Below are 21,495 nucleotides of genomic sequence, written 5' to 3'. Positions count from 1 at the left end.
AACCCCAGTATCCTCTTCTTCAGCGGGCGGTCCGCTTTTAGTTAAAAGTGGTCTCTGCGCAGCAAGATGACTTTTATCGGCGGCAGGAGAGGGACCCCCCCTCTCCCGCCGCACTCCGGTGCTCTCCACCGCTTACCGAAGTCTTCGGTAGCGGCGGAGGCAATCGGATCCTTCTCGGTCTGTGGTATGGAGCTGACTGAGGGGAAGATGGCCCCCACCCGTCTGCATAACATTGCAGGGCGGAAGCGACGTCAAAACATCACTTCTGCTCATAGCACTTAAAGGGACTTTTTTTTTTTTTTCAAATGACATTAAATTATTTTTTTTTTTATTGCATTTTAGTGTAAATATGAGATCTGAGGTCTTTTTGACCCCAGATCTCATATTTAAGAGGTCCTGTCATGCTTTTTTTCTATTAAAAGGGATGTTTACAGGAATAAGTGACATTAAAAAAAAAAAAAAAAAAAGAACAGAGTAAAAAAAAAAAAATAAAAAAGGTAAAATAAATAAGAAAAAAAAAAAATTTAAACACGCCCCGTCCCGCCGAGCTCGTATGCAGAAGCGAACGCATATGTGAGTAGCGCCCGCATATGAAAACGGTGTTCAAAACACACATGTGAGGTATCGCCGCAATTGGTAGAGTGAAAGCAATCATTCTAGCCCTAGACATCCTCTGTAACTCAACCTGTAGAATGCAACCTGTAGAATTTTTTAAACGTCGCCTATGGAGATTTTTAAGGGTAAAAGTTTGTCGCCATTCCTCGATCGGGCGCAATTTTGAAGCATGACATGTTGGGTATCAATTTACTCGGCGTATCATTAACTTTCACAATATAAAAAAAAAAAAATTGAAATAACTTTACTGTTGTCTTATTTTTTAATTTAAAAAAGTGTATTTTTTCCAGAAAAAGTGCGCTTGTAAGACCGCTGCCCAAATATGGTGTGACAGAAAGTATTGCAACGCCCGCCATTTTATTCTCTAGGGTGTTAGAAAATATATATCAATTTTATTATTATTTATTATTATTATAATATATATATATATAAAATGTTTGGGGGTTCTAAGTAATTTTCTAACAAAAAAAAAAAACTGTAAAAAAAAACTTGTAAACACCAAATCTCAGAAAGAGGCTCGGTCCTTAAAGGGGTTGTAAACCCTCATGTTTTTTCACTTTAATGCATTCTATACCCGAGCCCCTTCATCTCTTCGGCGGGGACGCGCTGTCCCTCTCTCCACGGGGTCCCAGCTCTTGATTGGATAGATTGATAGAGGCGCAGCCATTGGCTTCCGCTGCTGTCAATGAAATCCAATGATGCGGGTGCCGGGGAGGGGGGCGGGCCGAGTCCGGCATTCGTGTCTGTGGATGCAAATGCTGGACTCGGGAGCGCACCCGCAAGGTAACCCCCCTCGGGAGAGCGCTTATCCCCTAGGGGGTTATCTGATGCGTGGAGGAGCTGCGAGAGCCGCCGGGGGACCCCAGAAGAGGATGTTCGGGGGCCACTCTGTGCAAAACGAGCTGCACAGTGGAGGTAAGTATGACATGTTTGTTATTTAAAAAAAATTAAAAATGATCCTTTACAATCACTTTTAGTGGTTTTAAAAAAAAAACGCTTAAAAACGTTAACGCTAAAAAATTTTTAAAAACTCACTGCAAAGCTACTGGCGTTTTTATAACGTTATTATAACGTCCAGTGTGCATGAGGCCTAATTGCACATCAAAACATTAGAAACTGCAGACAGTCAGGGCAGGAAGCCCTCCACTGATACACTTCTCCATGCAGAGGAAATGTGTCTTGTGTACAGGAATGGAGGGGAGCACTCAGCACACTATAGCTCTGTGCATGTCTGTAAACAGAGGAGTGATCCTGACCCTGGTCCGGCTGTAAATCTCCCATTCATTTACATAGTTTCCTGGCAGTGTTGTGCCATGTCTCTGTGATCAGCACTGTTTATGAGCAGAGCTCTATATAAATCTTCCCCTCCTAGTGACTCCTCTCCTCCTCTGTCCCTAATAAAACCTGACAGTGTTTACTCCCTTATGAATAAAACCATCACTCAAGTCTTTTAACCACTTCACAGCACAAAAGTTCAGTAACTGAGGATTCTGGGTAAAATCTGTATACTTTTAGGCATTTTTCACACATTTTTTTTTTTCCTTTTGCCCATAGGATTGGGGAGGAACTTTGAATATTGATATTGTAAAAGGTACAGTTACGGTAAAGACACATAATATATTTTAAAGTGTTAGTAAACCCTTGATTTTTACCTACAGGTAAGCTTATAATATAATAAAACTTACCTGTAGATAAAATGAATGTCTCCTAAACATGCACCGTTCAGGAGACATTCTAGCAAGCAGCAGCCGGTGATGTCACCGGCGCATGTGCATCAAAGGAACGGTGTTCCATCACATTAGGCGACCCGTTAGATTTCGTAAACGGAAGTGAGGTTCTTTCACGGCCATCTTGGTACACCCCCGCACTCGTCCGCCTACAGTCTGAAGTCGCCAAGCGGACATCTTTCTACACCCACCAAAATCTTGCATTTCACACTTATTTTTATTTTTTTTTTTAACAAGAAATTTCACACTTACTTTTTACCACTAAACTGATCTTATTTCGTGAAATACAGGATTTAGAAGTCCGTGTTTTGATGTTGAATTTTAAAAGCAGCGACAAACCTGCTGATCGCACACGTTTGCTAATGTGACAGAAGACCGCTTGCTTTTAAAATTCAACATCAAAACAGTGTCACGGACTTCTAAATACTGTATTTCACGATATAAGATCAGTTTACTGGTAAAAAAAAGTGTGAAATTTCTTTTTTTTTTTAAATAAGTGTGAAATGCAAGACTTTGGTGGGTGTAAAAAGATGTCCAGTTGGCGATTTCAGACTGTAGGCTTACTGCGGCTGCGTGTACCAACGTCACTTCCGTTACAAGATTTAACGGGTCGCCTTATCTGACAGAACAACGGCATACTCGTGCCGCTCCTTCAGAGCGCTGTGCCGAAGGCTGTGACTCCTGCCAAGTCATTACGGCTCGGCTATTCAAGCTGCCAGAGCCCGCTAACCCGGAAGGAGGACCAGGTGAAAATGGAAGCCCTGTCAGCGGTGACAGCGTGCCGCTGGGAGGGATTCTTTGTAAGGTACCATATATACTAAAGTATAAGCCGACCCGAATATAAGCCGAGGCATCTAATTTTACCATAAAAAACTGGGAAAACCTATTGACTCGAGTATAAGCCTAGGGTGAGAAATGCACAGCTACTGTAAGTGGAAAAGAGGGTCAACAATGCCCATTTGCAGCCTCACTGTGCCCATTTGCAGCCTTACTGTGCCCATTTGCAGCCATAGGTCCCCCAAACTTCAAACGCTGTAGTTAAGGGTTCCTAGATGCCCCCTAGCTGCAGCCAAAATTTGAGGTCTCTGGACCCAAAGGGTCCCGAAATGACATTGCTGCAGATGGACACAGTTGACCGACTTTGGGGCCCCGTATCTTGGTGCTAGGAAATCCAGTGGAACTAGCACTACAACATATCTATATCTGGCCTTCCTAGCACCAAGTGGCCCTTGGTGCTAGGAACCCCAGCTTTGTTGTAGTGCTAGTTCCACTGGGTTTGCACATCAAATTTGGGGTTCCTAGCACTAAGTGGCCCTTGAGATACTGGGTTGTTTCGGAAAATGTCATTCTCTGCTGCAGAAAAGTGTTTGACTTGAGTATAAGCCGAGGGGGGCACTTTCAGCACAAAAAAATGTGCTGAAAAACTCGGCTTATACGGTAAGTATTTCATATTGTAGGGGCATGGCCTGAAGAGTGATGGAGTAGGACACATGTGAAGAGAGCTCCGTCTGCTACCTATCCCTCCTCTCAATATCCTGGAGTTTATCCTGCAACCTACCCGTCGACTTCCACCTCAGAGAAATCCCATCACCCGCCATACGTGGAGTGTTGACTTCACGTAAGGCTAGCTCAAAGCTTAATAAATTCAGGCACAAGGAGAAGGAGCCCCCGAGGGGGGGGGGGGTTGGGGTGCGCCGCATCAGTATTTGACTCGGAACCCCCCGGCTGCAGAGACAGTGAGGGTGCTGGAAGCGATCTCCACCTGTCAAGTATTTTATAATGTGCTAGTACGCGATGCATACTGGCACATTATGTAATTAATTGCCTTGCAGGGGATTTTTTTTATCCCAATGGTGCAGTTTACTACCATTTTAATAGGAAAGGTTAAAGTGTACCTGTCATGAACATAAAAATGTAATTTTCAGCCTGTGGCTTCAATATTACATGGTACATCTGGTACCTCCTAAATGGCAGTAATGTCTTCTATTCACTGCCAGCTTAGAGCTGTGGATGTGACACACTACTTAGCATTGCAGCTGTGTTGACCTCCTTTCTACATCACCTAATACAAGGGAATGACAACTCCTGTCCCCGACGTACCCCGCTGACCTCAGTTTAACGGAGCAGGAGAGCATGCATGGATAGGAAATCTCCATCTATGCCGTGGTACACAAGGACTCCTCCATGACCGTGCCCAGTGCCAGCGGGCTATTTACAGGCTTTGAATGGCTTTCACTCTACAGTAAAATCTTGGTTTGAGAGTAAGTTGGTTTGAGAGCGTTTTGCAAGACAAGCAAAATTTTTTTTTAAAATTTTGACTTGATATATTATATATATATATATATATATATATATATATATATATATATATATATATATATAAGTAGCGTCATGTCACAACTGTATATAAAAGAGAAGAGAGGCGCCTCTAAAGCTTCGTACACAAGGTACAATTGTTGGCAAGGGATTGTCTGTTGACAGACTGTTGTCCTAAAATCTCACCGTAATGGCTCGTACACACGTTCCAATTATCGTACGACGTATCGTTCGCATTTTGTTGCATAAAACAAATATCGAATACAACAGTGCAAAATGTGCCCTACAAAAAGTAAGATTTTTGTCGTACGATTCTGGAAAAACCTTCCGCTGTGCGTAGCTACGTATTTGAAATGATGTCAAATACGTGTGACCCCTGTGTCCTTCTGGTTTATTTTTCTGTTTCCGATCACGCATGGTGTTCGTCTATCGATTTTTAGCGGACGCATACTGTACTAATTAAACGATTGTCGTACGATGGGCTGTCGTCTGAGCAAAGTTTTCGTGTTTGTCCCTTCGGATTTTGTTGGACGGACTGTCGTGATCGGCTGTCGAAAGCTGTGTACTAACAATCAGATTATCGAGCGATCAATCCGAAAGCGATTTTTATCATCCGATAAGTGGAACATGTGTACAAGGCATTAGTATGCTCCTTTTGACAATTGTTGTCCAACTTTCGGCCAACAAATGTTGGATGACATGCTAGTATTACGAGGAATTTCAGCTCTTGGGCACCACCCTTTGGGCCCCCTCTGCTAATGTCGTGTTTGGTGAGCATTGATTCTGAGCATGCGTCTTTGTACTTTTGACTTTTGTGTGACGGACTTGGGTACTGACAATCAGAAAATCAGACAACAGACCGCTGTCCGCCGAAAATGTACTAGCTTGTCATCCAAAATTTGTCGGATTTTTATCGGATGATAAAAATCGCTTTCGGATTGATCGCTCGATAATCTGATTGTTAGTACACAGCTTTCGACAGCCGATCACGACAGTCCGTCCAACAAAATCCGAAGGGACAAACACGAAAACTTTGCTCGGACGACAGCCCATCGTTCGACAATCGTTTAATTAGTACAGTATGCGTCCGCTAAAAATCGATAGACGAACACCACGCATGATCGGAAACAGAAAAATAAACCAGAAGGACACAGGGGTCACACGTATTTGACATAATTTCAAATAGGTAGCTACGCACAGCGGAAGATTTTTCCAGAATTGTACGACAAAAATCTTACTTTTTGTAGGGCACATTTTGCACTGTTGTATTCGATATTTGTTTTATGCAACAAAATGCGAACGATACGTCGTACGATAATTGGAACGTGTGTATGAGCCATTACAGTGAGATTTTAGGACAACAGTCTGTCAACAGACAATCCCCTGCCAACAATTGTACCTTGTGTACGAAGCTTTAGAGGCGCCTCTCTTCTCTTTTATACCCAGTTAAAGCGATGCAGTGCCGAATCGCAAAAAGTGCTCTGGTCAGGAAGGGGGTAAAATCTTCCGGGGGCTGAAGCAGTTAAGGGGTTAATGAATGAATGAAAGCGTGAAATGGGGCTGTGATATACCTTCTGAACATGACACAAGCTCTCCTCCAGGGCCCCCAGGAGCTCACTGTCTGGCAATTCTGGCGCTGTCTCTGTTCCTCCTGAGGGTTTAGTCTCAGCACCTTGAAATGGGACATCTTCCCTTTCACTTGTTTCTGTGCCAGCCAATCTTGGTGACATTGAGGGTTCTGTTAACGTTTTTTGATTGTGGAAAGCTATCACATCCAGTTCTTGTACTGGATGTTCTTGTCCTGCTAGGGGAGACACCTTGGTCATGCTCATTGAATTCTGACCTTCATCTGTCTGTAACTGGGATACATTATCTGGGATAATTCTGTCCTGTTCAGTCCACTGTAAGAATGGTATTTTTAGGAGGCTTACTTCTTCCAACTGGGCAACTTGGAATTCCGGAATATCGAATTGTTGTTCTTTGCCTTCATTTATATCTATGTTTGTTGGGGTACATGGAGCCATTTCACTGGATGTGCCGTTTGGTAGCGTCTCTTTAGTATCTTCTGCCTTACAGGAGTTACTTGTCACTTTATTGCCGGTAATTTTCTTCACATTGATGCGGTCACTGGACTTTTCAGATGCTGCAAGTACCACTGAACTTCTTTCTGATTGTTTGCGGAGGTCTGGAGGGTTGCATTTATAGGTGGATGAAGTATCTGTGATATCGTTAGTGTCCAACTCAAGAAGCTTTGAGAAAACACAAGGTGCACACTGAGTGGCTGGCTCTATACCAGGAGACTGGACTGTGTCTGTGATGAATGTCTCCTGTTCTGCTGAGCTTTGTACAGCTTTCGTCTGACATGACTCTCTCTGGTGACAGGGTATGAGCACCGCAGTCAGAGGCAATGGAGGAGATTCTTCCAGGTTACTGGCCTGTGTTGGTCCAATAGTGGGAGTCTGAAAGAAGAGAAAAAAAAATAAAGAAAATGCATTTTATGTATCATAAATGCTTAGCAACGTAAAGATGTCTTGCACCATATAAAAAAAAAAAAATTGATGCAAAACAAACAAAAAAATAAAGAGAAGTGGTGAAGAACCTATACCAGGCTTTTATTATTTACTGGTTTTTCAACATGAAAAGAAATATGGGGACACACAGCACTACAACCCTGAAAGATGCTAGTTCCTTATAAAACAAAAAAATTAGAGTTCAATTATCACCTAAAGTGGTTGTAAAGGTAGAAGTGTTTTTATTTTTTATTTTTACCTTAATGGCACTCTCCACTCTCTCTCACCTCACAGGGCAGATTGATAGCAGTGGGAGCCATTGGCTCAATCTGTTGTCAATCAAATCCTGTGATGAGGGAGTAGGGGGCAGGGAGGAGCAGCACTGTCTGTGTGAATGGATGCAGACAGCGCAGCTTGGGACCGAGCCCACAAGTGTGCCACCGTAGGAATCGGCTTCCTATGGTGGCACGCCGAGAAGAGGAGGAGCCGAGAGCGCCGGTGGGGGACCTGAGAAGAGGAGGAGCCGAGAACGCCGGTGGGGGACCTGAGAAGAGGAGGAGGATCGGGGCTGATCTGTGCAAAACCATTGCACGGAGCAGGTAAGTATAACATGTTTTTTTTTTCTCAATAAAGTTTTTATTCAAATACAATGAAAGCATTACAGTAACACAAAAAATCTTAGTTGTATATTACGAAATGATGTATATAACAATTCGCAAGAGCACAATATGTTATAGCTCTAATAATCATAGATTGAGTTTGTTCGTTTTACATTTATTGTATAAATAACAGTAACCTGGCTGGGTTTCTCAGTCATATTAGATAAGTTTGTTCACAAAAAATGTGTTTTAACTTGAAAAATGTTATGGCTATATTATACATTTTCATTTAGGTAACCTTGCAGGGTTACAGGAATAGATGTGGAAATAGAGATAGTACATGTAAGATGAAAGGGAAGGTAAGTGAAAAGAGAAAGAAATGGTTTAGATCAGGGGTCTCAAACTGGCGGCCCTCCAGCTGTTGTAAAACTACAAGTCCCATCATGCCTCTCTCCGAGGGAGTCAGCCTTGTAACGGTCAGCCTTGTAATGCCTCATGGGACTTGTAGTTTTGCAACAGCTGGAGGGCTGCCAGTTTGAGACCCCTGGTTTAGGGAGGTGTCTGTCTACATTTCATGTATCCGTAAGGGACTTAAATTCTAAGTATTCCAAGTATTTGTACACAACCCACACTCTCCATAGAGTGTTAAAGTATAACATGTTTGTTATTGTAAAGAGCATTTACAATCACTTTAAAGCTGAATGCCAGCCTTCTCTTCAGTCTTGCACAGTTGCATAGGCTCCTCTCTCCTGTACTGAAATAGTACAGCTTACTTTGATTTCACTGCACACTGTGAGCTTCTTACAATGTGCATAAAAAAAGCTGCAGCATGTCATATAAAACCTGACTAATTTCTTGGCTGGAGGATGTCCAGCATTGTCTAGGGCAGTGGTTCTCAACCTTATACTGTATGACCTGACTTTTGTGACATGTGTTTGAAGTAATGCTTTCAGGGTAATGCGGCGTCATGCATGATGTGATGTTTCGGGGTATTATTACTCTGCACAACACATTAGGCACCATACCGCAGGATGAATGTAACTTATTTGTATGCTTGGCGATGTATGGTTATGTAGTGTATTTATGTGCTGCGTCGCAGTACAGATTGGAATGTACCCTGTTTAAGTATTTGTTTTTTTGTATATTTTCTTGCAAAATAAAGTATAAATTTTCAATCAAAAAAGTGGTTCTCAACCTGGGGGTCGAATGACGATTTGCCAGGGGTCCCCGAATCCTGGGCTGTTCCTGAAACCCCGCGCTGCTTTCCCAGCCTTCCGCCAGCACTGCCACTCATCCCATCCCCCCCCCACCACCAAGAAGTAAGAGAAGGAAAACAGAGAATACATGGAAGGGAGAGGAAACAAAGAAAAAAGGGAGAGAAAGAATAAGAGAAAGAACAAGAAAGACGGCTAGAGTGAGGGATGGGGAAAAAAACAAGAAATTAGGATAGAGAGAGATAAAAGGAGAACAAAGAGAGAGAGTGGTACATCCTAACATGTACCATAAGACCCCTTTCACACTGCCAGCGTTTTTCAGGCGCTACAGCGCTAAAAATAGCGCCTGAATACCGCCTGAAAAAAGCGACTCCATTCACTCTGGTGTGAAAGCCTGAGGGACTTCACACTGGAGCAGTGCGCTGGCAGGGCGTCAGAAAAAGTCCTGCCAGCAGCTTTTGGAGCGGTAAAGGAGTGGTGAACTCACCGCTGCTCCCCACTGAAATGAATGGGGCAGCGCTGCGATACCGGTGGCGTTTTGCGGGCGGATTTAACCCCTTTTCGGCCGCTAGCGGGGGGTTAAAACCTCCCCGCTAGCGGCCGAATAGCGCCGCTAAAACGACATTAACTGGAGCTAAAAATAGCGCTGCTTTAGCGCCGACACCTCCGCGGCTCGGTGTTAAGGGGTTGCAATACTGAAAGCGACCCAGGGAGCGCTAAATGTCCGTGGGTTAGGGGCGCAAATTACTTGTCTTGCCTTGGGTGCTGACAACCCACGCTACGAAAATTTTTTTACTATTAAGGGTCCCCACAACTTGGGACATTTTATCAAGGGGTCACCGCACTAGCAAGGTTGAGAACCACTTGTCTAGGGCAAGTAAACATAGTTCACTCCCTGTTTTTCCAAGACATGAATACAGTGTAACAAAGAAAGTATCCAGCACCCATCAGCTTCTCCAAAATCTTCATTTATTAAATCAGCATTAACCGCTTCCCGACTGCCTCACGCAGATATACTGCGGCAGAAGGGCACGTACAGGCAGATCAACGTACCTGTACGTTGCCGTTTAAGAGGCGGCTTGCGGACACGCGCCCCCTACGCCGGCGGCACGTGCGCACGCCCACCGGGAGCTCCGTGAGCGTGATCGCAGGTCCCGCGGACTCGATGTCTGCGAGGATACCCACGATCGTCTCACGGTGAGGAAGAACGGGGAGATGCTAATGTAAACAAGCATTTCCCCGTTCTGCCTAGTGACACTGTCACTGATCTCTGCTCCCTGTAATCGGGAGCGGTGATCAGTGTTGTGTCACACACAGCCCCTCCCTCAAAAGTTAGAATCACTCCCTAGGACACACTTAACCCCTACAGCGCCACCTAGTGGTTAACCCCTTCACTACCAGTCACATTTACACAGTAATCAATGCATTTTTAAATGCACTGATCGCTGTATAAATGTGAATGGTCCCAAAATAGCGCCAAAAATGTCTGATGTGTCCGCCATAATGTCGCAGTCACGATAAAAATCGCTGATCGCCGCCATTACTAGTAAAAAAAATAAATTATTAATAAAAATTACAAAAAAACTATCCCCTATTTTGTAGACGCTATAACTTTTGCGCAAACCAATCAATAAACGCTTATTGCGATTTTTTTTTTTTTTTTTACCAAAAATATGTAGAAGAATACATATCGGCCTAAACTAAGGAAAATATTTTTTTTATATATTTTTTGGGGATATTTATTATAGCAAAAAGTAAAAAATAATGTGTTTTTTTTCAAAATTGCCGCTATTTTTTTATTTATAGGGCAAAAAATAAAAACCGCAGAGGAGATTAAATACCACCAAAAGAAAGCTCTATTTGTGGGGAAAAAAGGGCGTCAATTTTGTTTGGGAGCCACATCGCACGACCGCGAAATTGTCAGTTAAAGCGCCGCAGTGCCGAATTGCAAAAAGTGCTGTGGTCTTTGGCCAGCCAAATGGTCCGGGGCTTAAGTGGTTAAAGGGGTTGTAAACCCTCAGGGTTTTTCACCTTAATACATTCTATGCATTAAGGGAAAAACCTCCTGTGATGCAGCTGCCCCCTTTTTATTTACCTGAACCCGGTCTTTCCAGCGAAGAGGACGAGCACACCAGCTTCAGCAGATGTCTCAGGTGCTGATTGGATAGATTGATAGCAGGGCAGCCATTGGCTCCCGCTGCTGTCAATCAAATCCAATGACGGGGGAGCCGGGCGGCGGGGCCGAGTGCTGCTGTCTGTCAATAGACGCAGCAGCAGGACACGGGAGCGTGCCCGCACGAGTGCCCCAAGGAAGAGCGGCTATCCAACGGGGCGCTCGAGAACAGGAGGAGCCAGGAGCGCCGCTGAGGGACCCCAGAAGAGGAGGATCGGGGCCACTCTGTGCAAAACCAACTGCACAGAGGAGGTAAGTATGACATATTTGTTTTAAAAACAAAACAAAAAAAAAAGAACGTTTAGATATCCTTTAAAACATCATACAGTGTTACTGAATAACGCATTTCAGCCCATCAGGGCCCTAAGCAAGCCATATATTATATAATTTGTTTATTTCAACCATGGGTTCCAGGAAAGAAAATTGCTTGATTGCCCCATCAACACAGTCAGTGTTGATGGGGGAATCCCTCCTGGTGCACTATTGTATTCTGACAGGGGGTTGGTTTCCCAGCCATTAGAATACAATAATCACTGCCAGCGGCTATAGCTATAGCCACCAGCAGAGATCGCACAATGGATCAACTTCAGTACAGCCAGCCTGTCCATAGATGGAGCCAGTTACAGCCAGGGCCGTCTTACTGAGCGGGCACCCCTGGGCACTGCCCAGGGGCCCCGTCAGAGCCAGACAAATAAAAGAAGCAGTGGAGCAAGGGAGTCAGGCTTAGCGGGCACAGGCAGTCCGGTGGGCAGGGCTGCCATCAGGGGTACAGCCCATACACTAAGGACCCGAGCATCTAGAAGGGCCTGGCTGTCTGGCGGGGATGGGAGAAGGCAGGGGCGGGTGCAGGGGAGCTCCATGTCTGCGCTGGATTTTGGAATGTGTGTGAGAAACATTGAGTTGACATTGGGCTCTTTTGCTGCCCCCTCTGTTAAATTCCGGCATGTGCACCCTTCGTGTGTCCTGCACAAGAGCTGGGACAAGGAACACTACCTAACAAGTAAGGGGGAGGGTTTGTCTGTGTACATGTGTCTGTGTACATGTGTGTGTGCCTGTGTGTGTATGTGTACATGTGTGTGTCTGTGTACATGTGTCTGTGTTATGGTTGCCACCTCATCCCTTTAAACCCGAACACATATTAATTACACAGGTTCTGTGGCTGATTAAGGTGGTAATTAAACTCACTTGGTGCCTTATCTGTATTTAATTAGCCTCAGAACCTGTGTAATTCATAGGTGTTCGGGTTTAAAGGGATGAGGTGGCAACTCTAGTCTGTGTACATGCGTGTGTGGGTGTGCCTGTGTACATGCATGTGTCTGTGTACATGTCTGTGTACATGTGTGTGTCTGTGTACATGTATGTGTGTCTGTTTACATGTTTACCCCTGTGTACATGTGTGTGTGCGTGCCTGTGTACATGTGTGGGTTGGTGTCTGTCTGTGTACATGTGTGTGCCTGTGTCTGTGTACATGTGTATGTCTACGTGTGTGTGTCATATATACACATGTGAGGGGGGCTGTGAGCATACAGGTGTGAAGGGGGGCTGAGAGCATACAGGTGTGAGGGGGCTGAGAGCGTACAGGTGTGAAGGGGACTGAGAGCATACAGGTGTGAGGGGGGCTGAGAGCATACAGGTGTGAGGGGGGCTGAGAGCATACAGGTGTGAGGGGGGCTGAGAGCGTACAGGTGTGACGGGAGCTGAGAGTGTACAGGTGTGACGGGAGCTGAGAGCGTACAGGTGTGACGGGAGCTGAGAGCGTATAGGTGTGAGGGGGGCTGAGAGCATACAAGTGTGAGGGGGGCTGAGTGCGTACAGGTGTGAGGGGGGCTGAGTGCGTACAGGTGTGAGGGGGGCTGAGAGCATACAGGTGTGAGGGGGGGCTGAGAGCGTACAGGTGTGAGGGGAGGCTAAGAGCGTAAAGGTGTGAGGGGGGCTGAGAGCCTACAGGTGTGAGGGGGGCTGAGAGCGTACAGGTGTGAGGTGCGTAAATTGGGCAGGCTTGTAGGGGCCCCATAATAGCATTACTTTGCCCAGGGGCCCATGATGTTATTGAGATGGCCCTGGTTACAGCCCTTTAGTTCTATTAACCCCATACAGAACTGCAATATTACAGCAGAAGAGGTGGGGGGTGGGGACATTGATGGACGAGGATTTCAACTGAAGGAAGTAGCATCAACACAAAGGGACACATCCTACTGATTGTATATTATGTCACTTGTGCTGATTTCTCTGTTTTTATTTTATTTTGGCTGCAATTAGGCTTTAAGGCAGCCTTTCAATGGACTACAACAGACAAGAAATGCAGTGCAACACAATGCAATGCAATGCATATGGGCTTTGCAGTGCGCTTTTTTATTAGTCACAATGAATGGCACTGTACTAAAAACAAAGGGAGCACATCAGTGCTTTAGCTTGTGCATGTTAGCTAAACACTGTGTGAATGGGCCCTAAAGGAGACCTGACAGAGTATAAAGTTACAACTCCCAATCTTGTTTTTGAAGATGCAAGTTCCGGGACTGTCCTTTACCCAGAACATGTATGCAGCCAGTGAAATTGAGACTCCAGACCAACACAGTTGTCCTACGTCAATGACTTACTAATTAGTGAAACAAGAATGGCAATGGCAGCTCCAGGGCTTGCACTTTCAAAAGCTGAGTTAAGCCGACCATACTGTACATGGATCGAAATTCAGCTGGTTCAGCTACAGTGATCGACTTGCATACAAACAGCCTGTTGGGTGTTTCCTAAACGATCGGTACTGCCAGTTGTAGCCTGAAACACTGATCATTGTATTCTGACAGTGGGGAAGGCTCCCCACTGTCAAAATACAATACCACAGCGGGAACTATTCCCCCATCCACCTCGGATGTGTGAATGGGGGAATTGGATAATGTTTCAAACTACTTTTTGAACAAAAACAAATGTGTTCAGAATAACTTGATCACCAATATGGGAAGGATAACTTGGCAGAAACTAACCATCCAAGACACAGGTTGTGCATCATCACACTGCGATATCCTCAACTGAGAGAAACACAAGTTCTCTCCTGGATTCTCAGATTCCTGGGTGCTGGGGCCTGTTGTTTCCTGATTGCCTGGAGTCTTCTGAAGGCCAAAAGTCTCCTGAGGGTCTGTAATCTTCTGAGGGCTTGGAATCTGCAGGTAGCCTGGAGTCTCTTGAGGGCCTGGAGTCTGCTGGGAGCCTGGAGTTTCCTGAGTGCCTGGAGTCTTCTGTAGGCCTGAAGTCTCCTGAGGGTCTATAGTCTTATGAGGGCTTGGAGTCTTCAGGTTGCCTGAAGTCTCCTGAATCTCTGGAGTCTTCTGAGGGTCTGAAGTCTGCTGTGAGCCTAGAGCCTTCTGAGGGTCTGAGGTCACCTGAGGGCCTGGAGTCTTTTGAAACCCTGGAGCCAACTGAGGGCTTGGATTCTGCAACGTGCCTGGAGTCTCCTGAAGGCTTGGAGTATCCTGAGGGCCTGGGGTCTTCTTAAGGTCTGGAGTCCCCTTAAGGTCTGGAGTCTTCTGAAGGCCTGGAGTCTCCTTAAGGTCTGGAGTCTCCTGAGGGTCTGGAGTCTTCTGAAAGCCTGGAGTCTCCTTAAGGTCTGGAGTCTCCTTAAGGTCTGGAGTCACCTTAAGGTCTGGAGTCACCTTAAGGTCTGGAGTCTTCTGAAAGACTGCAGTTTCCTGAAGGCCTGGAGTCTGCAGAGAAGGGTCAGGAACTACATCCATGTTGCTTGTCTCTATACTCTTTTTGATAGGACACCGGAACCCTGAAAAGAACTGAGAGTTATATCTGAATTGTGTCACAGCTGTGACAACACAACCATAGTGGATCTGATATCAAATGACATTGAAGCCTAGAGAGAGGAGACTCAAATATTGTCTGCATATTGAATGAATAATGATCTGAACCTTAATACAAAAGAACAAAATTCTTATTATTATTATTATTATTAAGGCTTCCTGTACACGGGATGTTTTAAAACCTCTCCTGAATGGTTTAACTTGACCGATAGTAACCGACGTTTAAAAACGTCCGTTATGCCGCGTTTAGCCACGTTTGCGTTTAGAAGTGTTTTTTACATTGAAAATAGTCAAAACTGTTTCTCCATTAAAAAACGCCTATAAACGAAAAACGCTAAATGCGGGTTACCGTGTTTACACCTGTTACAGGCATTTGGCGTTTCAAATGCCTCTCAACGTCCATCGTGAACGCATTTTTTTGCATTCCAAAAAAAGCTTTTAAACTCAACTGCTTAGAAATGACTATAAACGACCCTGTGTACATGTACTGATAAGATAACATAGAGGAAAGTTCAGGGGCAGCTGAAAAAAATGCCCAACTGTTTACCAGCAGCAGTGTACATGAGGTCTAAGGCCCGGTTCACACTTGTGCGATGCCAGACATTGCATGTAATTCGCAGCGCACTGCTGTTCACATTACATGCGATGTCTGTGCGGTGCGATAGCAGCCATACAGATAGTATGGCTGATATCGCACCGCATTCGGTCCAAGCACGTACAGGACCCTTTTTTCTGTTCGGACCAGAATCGAATCGAATGCGTGTTCACACATATGCGAACCGATTCATGTCTGAACTGTCAGTTCGCAGTGCGATATGCAAGCTGAACTGGGGGGGTGTCGTTAACAATGTATTGAGAATCCCCAGCGATTCGCATATGGCAGTGTGAACTGTCATGCGAGTCGGTGCAATGCGGGAACCCGCAGTGGATTTGCAGTGTTCTCGCATCGCACAAGTGTGAACCGGGCCTAAGGCTCGGTTCACACTGCTGCGCTGTGAATTTGTTAAGTTTTTTGTCCTGTGTGAGGTGCGAATTTACCACGATTTTACCGCGAATTTCAGGAGTTGGACATAGCTGCGATTGATATTCTAGCCAATGGAATCATAATGTAAAAAAAAAAAAAAAGGTGTTAACTTCCTGTGTACTTCCTGGTTTTTGTGGAGAGTAGTGTGGTGGAATTCGCACATATGTGAACCATCAATGCGATTCAAGAACGATTTACATTGATGTCTATGGAGACTAAATTCGCAACGCAACACAGTAAACTCGCACAAGATCCTTTGTTTTTTAATCGCATCGCATTCGTAGAGGAATCGCAACACATGTATGTGAACGACCATCATTGAAAACAATGACTTTAGGGATGACATGCGAATTTAAAGTGTTTTTGACGCATCGCATTCGTTATGAACTCGCATCAGTGTGAACCGGGCCTTAGGGTTTCAGAAAAATCTAAAAACTTGGTCACATATGTTACAATCGCCAATTTTATTGTCCAAAGTTCTTTCTGACTAGATATAAACTTAAAGTACAACCAAAGGCAAATTTTTTTTTTTTAGTTTTGGATAAAGTGGAGAGGGATTAGAGCACTTGCCAGTTTTTAAAGCCGCTTTCCATGGGAGTACCCGTGCGGGCTCGCTCCCGAGCCGCCCTGTCTGCGTCTATTGATACAGACCAGGCAACTCGGCCCCGCCACACCAAGTCACAGCATTTGATTGGCAGCAGCAGGAGCCAATGCTATCAACCTGCCCAAATGGGGAGGGAGACAGCTGCGAAAGAAAGGGGGGGAGGGGCTGGGAGGGATCCTGCAGCAAAGAAGGTTTTTTAACCTTGAGGTTTTAGAACCACTTTAAGGTGGGGCTGGGGGCTGCTATTGGAAGTTTTTTTTTTTTTTACTTTAATGCAGAGAGTGCATATACAGCACCTTCTGCCTTTAGAACCACTTTAAGGTGAACTCAAAAAGTCAACATTTTTTTCATTTGGCATAAAGGGGTTACAATTCCTGTCAACCCACCCACCCCTTCTGTGGATTGATTTGTTACTAGAGGTAAAAATGGAAAATATTTTTTGAAGGGGGGGGGGGGGGGGGGGTGGGGGTGGAAATTCCAGTGGAAATCTTCCAAGCTGGTCATACACGGAATCCCCCATCCATGCAATAAGGTTGTATGGATGAATCTCCCACTGTGCCTATTGTATTTTGACAGCTGACCCAGGGGTGGGTGGGGGGTTGTATTATGACCCACTGCAAGGGTATTTTTTTTTATAATCTATTTAGCATATATATTTATTATTTTTTTACATGATTAGTTGAGCAGGGGTCTCTCAGCATAAAAGTGTCAAGATGGCTATAGATCAGATTTATTTTATTAAGTCTGCAGGCTAACCAAAAGAATTCCAACAGATTCCTCCATCCATACTAAAGCTTGGTACACACTTTTTTCTTTTTTTTTTGTTCAACCCAGCGGGCTTGGGAGGAGCCGCTGTACTAACTATGTGATGTTAGTACAGCGAGCTCCCCTGCTGTGCTATTGTGTTCTGAATGGGGGACACCCCCCCAGCAGTCAGCACATTGGCTGTGAGCGCTGATCGGATGCTTAAAGCCAGACCTTTTCCAGGCATGCCCCTTCGACAGAAGCCAGCCAAACGTCCGTCGGTTTCTGTTGAACCGGCCGATGTCACCCGATATTTGGCCCATGTGTACGTCCCTTAAAGCTTTGTTCACATATGTGAATGGGTGATTGCACCTGTTTCCAAAGCCGCAATCCCCAGCACAGAAAAAGGTAGGAGATGTGTGTGGGTGTCATTAATCCTAATGGCACGCCACATGCACTGGAAGTTATTCTGGCACTGCACTTGCGGCTCCCGTGTGAGCTGCGATTTCAAAAAATGGCGTAGGGACCTTTCCCCTGTGTTTCAGGGGGCACAGCAGCCCATTCAAATGAACGAGCTGCCGTGCCTGCGCAAAACGCGGCTCGCAGAGCCGCATCAATGTGACCCTAGCCTGACAGCATGGATGGGCAAATCACCATGCTGGGCTCTTATATTCTGTCAGCTGAATACCCAAACAGCAGCTGCATCTGATTGACTGGTAGAAATTTGCTCAGTGCATTGTCAGCTTTAGCTGAAAGTGAGGCCTGGAGCGAGAGGAAAGAAGAAGAGGAGCTAGCAAAGGGCCGGCATGACAGGGTGATGAGGGATACAACAAGGGGTTAAAGTTTAATAGTGGACAAGTGGGGGGAATCAGGATTGTAGGAGAACAGGCAGAGGGAGTAAAGGGATGTGGGGTGCCCCGGGCAGCATAGGAGGGGAGCTGAGACAGGAGCAGTTTCACCTGTACTTCTGCTGCTAGCATGGCCGACGTGGACAAGATTTTGGCCCAGCTCCGGGTGGCCGCTACTACCAAGGGACCCGAGTGGCTACACAGCCAGGTGGCCTCCTTGCTACAGGATCAAGCCTCCAGTTCGGCGGCTGGGGGGGCAGGAGCTTCCACGTGCTCGGAGGTCCTGGCCTCCGGAGTGTTTTTTCCCAGGAGCCTGCCCCGGAGCATTGCGCCACGGTAGGAGACCCGATCGGGACCCTTCAGGCCCACCGGTGAAGCGACAGCCTGCTTCCACGGGTAGAGGGCCTGGACGGAATCCTCGGCATCGGCGTAGCTCGGCGGCATTGTTATGGCATGCGTATCTGCCTTCCCCCGCCCACTCGGCAGCACTTTCGGGAGCGAACATATTCCTCCCCTCTGATGTTCCAGTCCGGGGGGGAGTCTCGGCGAGGAAGGAGTGCAGTAACGGCCGCCGGGCCCCTACCAGACACGGCCGACGGCTCCGGGATGGCAGCGGGTTCCCCTGCTGGAAGGGACGGGCCACAGAGCAGCAGCAGTAGCAGAGGCCTGGGTGCGGAGTTACAGGAAACAGGTCGGACTGGCAAGCGGAAGGCTAAGTTGGTGGGAGGGTCCAGTGCTGGGAGGCGAGGCCAGAAGCGGCAAGGACCTTCGGAGCAACAGCCTGGAGAAAAGTCGGAGGGAGAGCTGTCTGGCTCAGAGGTGGAGGAGGCACAGGATTGTCCAGCGCCGGTGGACTGTGGAGCAGCGGCTGTGGGGGCCCCCCCTGGTCAGCCCGGTAAGTCCTCTTCCCTTTCTAGCATGTCTTTAAATGCTTCATTGTGTGGGTTGTTGGGGGTAGGAGCTGGGGGTGTTACAGGTGCTACGAGAGTGGCGCCGCAGTCTGCTGCGGGTGCTGCAGGGGATCTCCAAGTAGCAGGCTCTACGCCTGCCCTTTCGGGGTCTGATTTGCAGCTACAGGCCTTGCTGGAGGGTTTACACGATTTGGTGCAGCGGTTTGCAGGGGGAAAAGGGGTACAGGCCCCGCAGGTGTTGGTTCCTCCGGGTGACAGGTTAGCTGCGGACGGCACTGGGGCTGGGTCTGGTGGGACGGCCCCTCCCAGTTATGACTGTCCCTGCTAACACTGCAGCGCCTTTGGGGTCGCTCCCGACCTCTGGGTCAGTAGGTGCTGCGTCAGGGGAGAAAGCGGGATCGTCGCAGGATGGTGCGGGAAAAACGGATTTGGTTTGTATTGCGGACGCAGCAAAATGCGAGGTTTACGTCTGCTTTGAAGGGCCATTAGGGGCACATTTGAAGCCAGAAGTCAGGGAAAACATTTGCAATGGCGAGTACATGGAGATCTTCTCTTTGCTTTCCCTAGAGAAAATTTAACCTGCATAGTTTAAGCCTGACGACAGCAAGAAGGAGGATGAGGAAATACGGCGGTACAGATTGATTCTACACACGTTCTGTAACTGGCTGCAGGCAATCGCCATTATGTCGAGTGTGATTGGGGAGAAAAATCCTGAACACTGTTCGGCGCTTTTCTGTTACATGGACGGTGTCGGTGAGGCCCACAGAGTCTACGGGGGATCTGCATGGCTGCGGTACGACGAGCAGTTTCGGCAGCGTAGAGCCATCCGGCCGTCGTTGCACTGGGACCACAAGGACATTAGCCTCTGGATGCAGCTCGTGTCCTCAGCGAGGGCCCCGAACCAGTTTTTTCAGGGGGGGGCCTTGCTTCATCCAGGGGTGGTTTCTGAAAAAATTGGGTAGGGAAGTGGCGATGGGTTGCATGGGTGGGCCTTTTGCGGTTAAGCCTTTTACAGATCTGGTGATTTCTCCTCTAGGGGTGGTGCCCAAGAAGGAGCCACATAAGTTTCGGCTTATACACCACTTGTCTTTGTCGAGGGGCGGTTCGGTCAATGATGCGATAGATCCTGAGGTGTGTACGGTGTCTTACACATGCAGCAGTTGTTTGGGTTCGCCGCTATGGAAAAGGGGCGCTGATAGCAAAATCCGCTATTGAATCGGCATTGCTCCCGGTCCATCTGGAAAGCTTCTGGCTGTTGGGGTGCTGCTGGCAAGAGGAATATTACGTAGATCGTTGCCTGCCTATGGGCTGCTCCATTTCCTGCGCATTGTTCGAGACATTCAGCTCCTTTGTTAAATGGGTGGTTTGTGACGTTTCGGGGCTTAATTCCATCATTCATTACTTGGGGTCACCTTTATCTAATGTGTGTGCAGTTCTTTAATTCACATTGCAGCACATGGCGGGTAAGTTCGGTATTCATTTAGCTGAGGTTAAGACAGAGGGCCCGACTACCGCTCTCAGCTTCCTGGGCAGTTATCGACTCGTACGCCATGGAGTGTCGTTCTTCATCCATTTTTTAAACATCATCTCGGTGGCTTCTAAAGGTAACACCGAGTGCCATATGGACCTTTTTTTTTTCCCCTACCTTATGTAATCTGTCTTTCCCTTTGTTCTGTCCCTGCGGCTGTGGGCGTGGACTTTGCGGGTATTTGCGTCATATCCTTTCTTCGGCGCACTGTCTCCTGGGATCTCATTGTCATTCATAACAGGAGACATTGCGGAGAGCCGCCGTGAAATCTCGCGAGATTTAAACAGGACTGAGATCGGGGCTAGAACTGGCGGTGCATGCTGGTCGATCAGCAGCACCGTATCCTGGAAGAGGATGCCTGTGGGCTTCACATGCCCACAGGCAAGATGAAACCCGACAACGGGAAAGTTTATAAGTTATTGTTACTAAAGCAAACTGAGAGCAGTACGCTGTAGAAATGGAACAAGTAAGTTCAAGATTAAAATACATTAAAGAGTGTCAGTCTTACAAAAAAAAAATATGTGGAGACAGTGAAACACCGCTTTAACAGAGGAGAAGCTGATGGGGCTTAAGATGGAGATTTGTGGGATCTTGGGACTCCGCAAGATTTAGCTTCGGAAGCTACAATCTTTGCTTGGTAAGTTGAATTTTGCCTGTCGCATTATTCCCATGGGTATTGGGCCGGCGGCTGTCCGCAACTACCGCAGGGGTTCGGTCCCCCACCCATTTTATTCGCATCACTAGGGAACATCGGGAGAACTTGAGGGTGTGGCGTGTATTCTTGGACAACTATAATGGAAGATTGGTGTGGATGTCAGGCCCGGTGAGTAATTTTGATTTAGAACTGTTTACGGATGCAGCTGGGTCGACGGGGTATGGGGC

At 46.6% G+C, this 21,495-nt stretch overlaps 1 protein-coding gene across 5 annotated transcripts in view; it reads right to left on the bottom strand.

Moving 5' to 3' along the window:
* The window catches only part of BRME1 (break repair meiotic recombinase recruitment factor 1), a 63,356-nt gene that overhangs the window by 29,869 nt on the left and 11,992 nt on the right, over positions 1–21,495 (bottom strand). For all 5 annotated transcript variants that reach the window (XM_073622765.1, XM_073622766.1, XM_073622767.1 and 2 more), the window contains exons 3-4: positions 14,133–14,920; positions 6,230–7,117 (exon numbers count right to left, since the gene is read on the bottom strand). In XM_073622765.1, the coding sequence (XP_073478866.1) occupies positions 6,230–7,117; positions 14,133–14,920 (1,676 nt within the window). The remainder of the gene's footprint in view (positions 1–6,229; positions 7,118–14,132; positions 14,921–21,495) is intronic.

This window comes from Aquarana catesbeiana, linkage group LG03, assembly GCF_042186555.1.
Source record: "Aquarana catesbeiana isolate 2022-GZ linkage group LG03, ASM4218655v1, whole genome shotgun sequence".
NCBI lineage: Eukaryota > Metazoa > Chordata > Amphibia > Anura > Ranidae > Aquarana > Aquarana catesbeiana.
The sequence above is the reverse complement of the archived record's forward strand: the minus strand, read 5'-3'. Positions and strand labels throughout refer to the sequence as shown.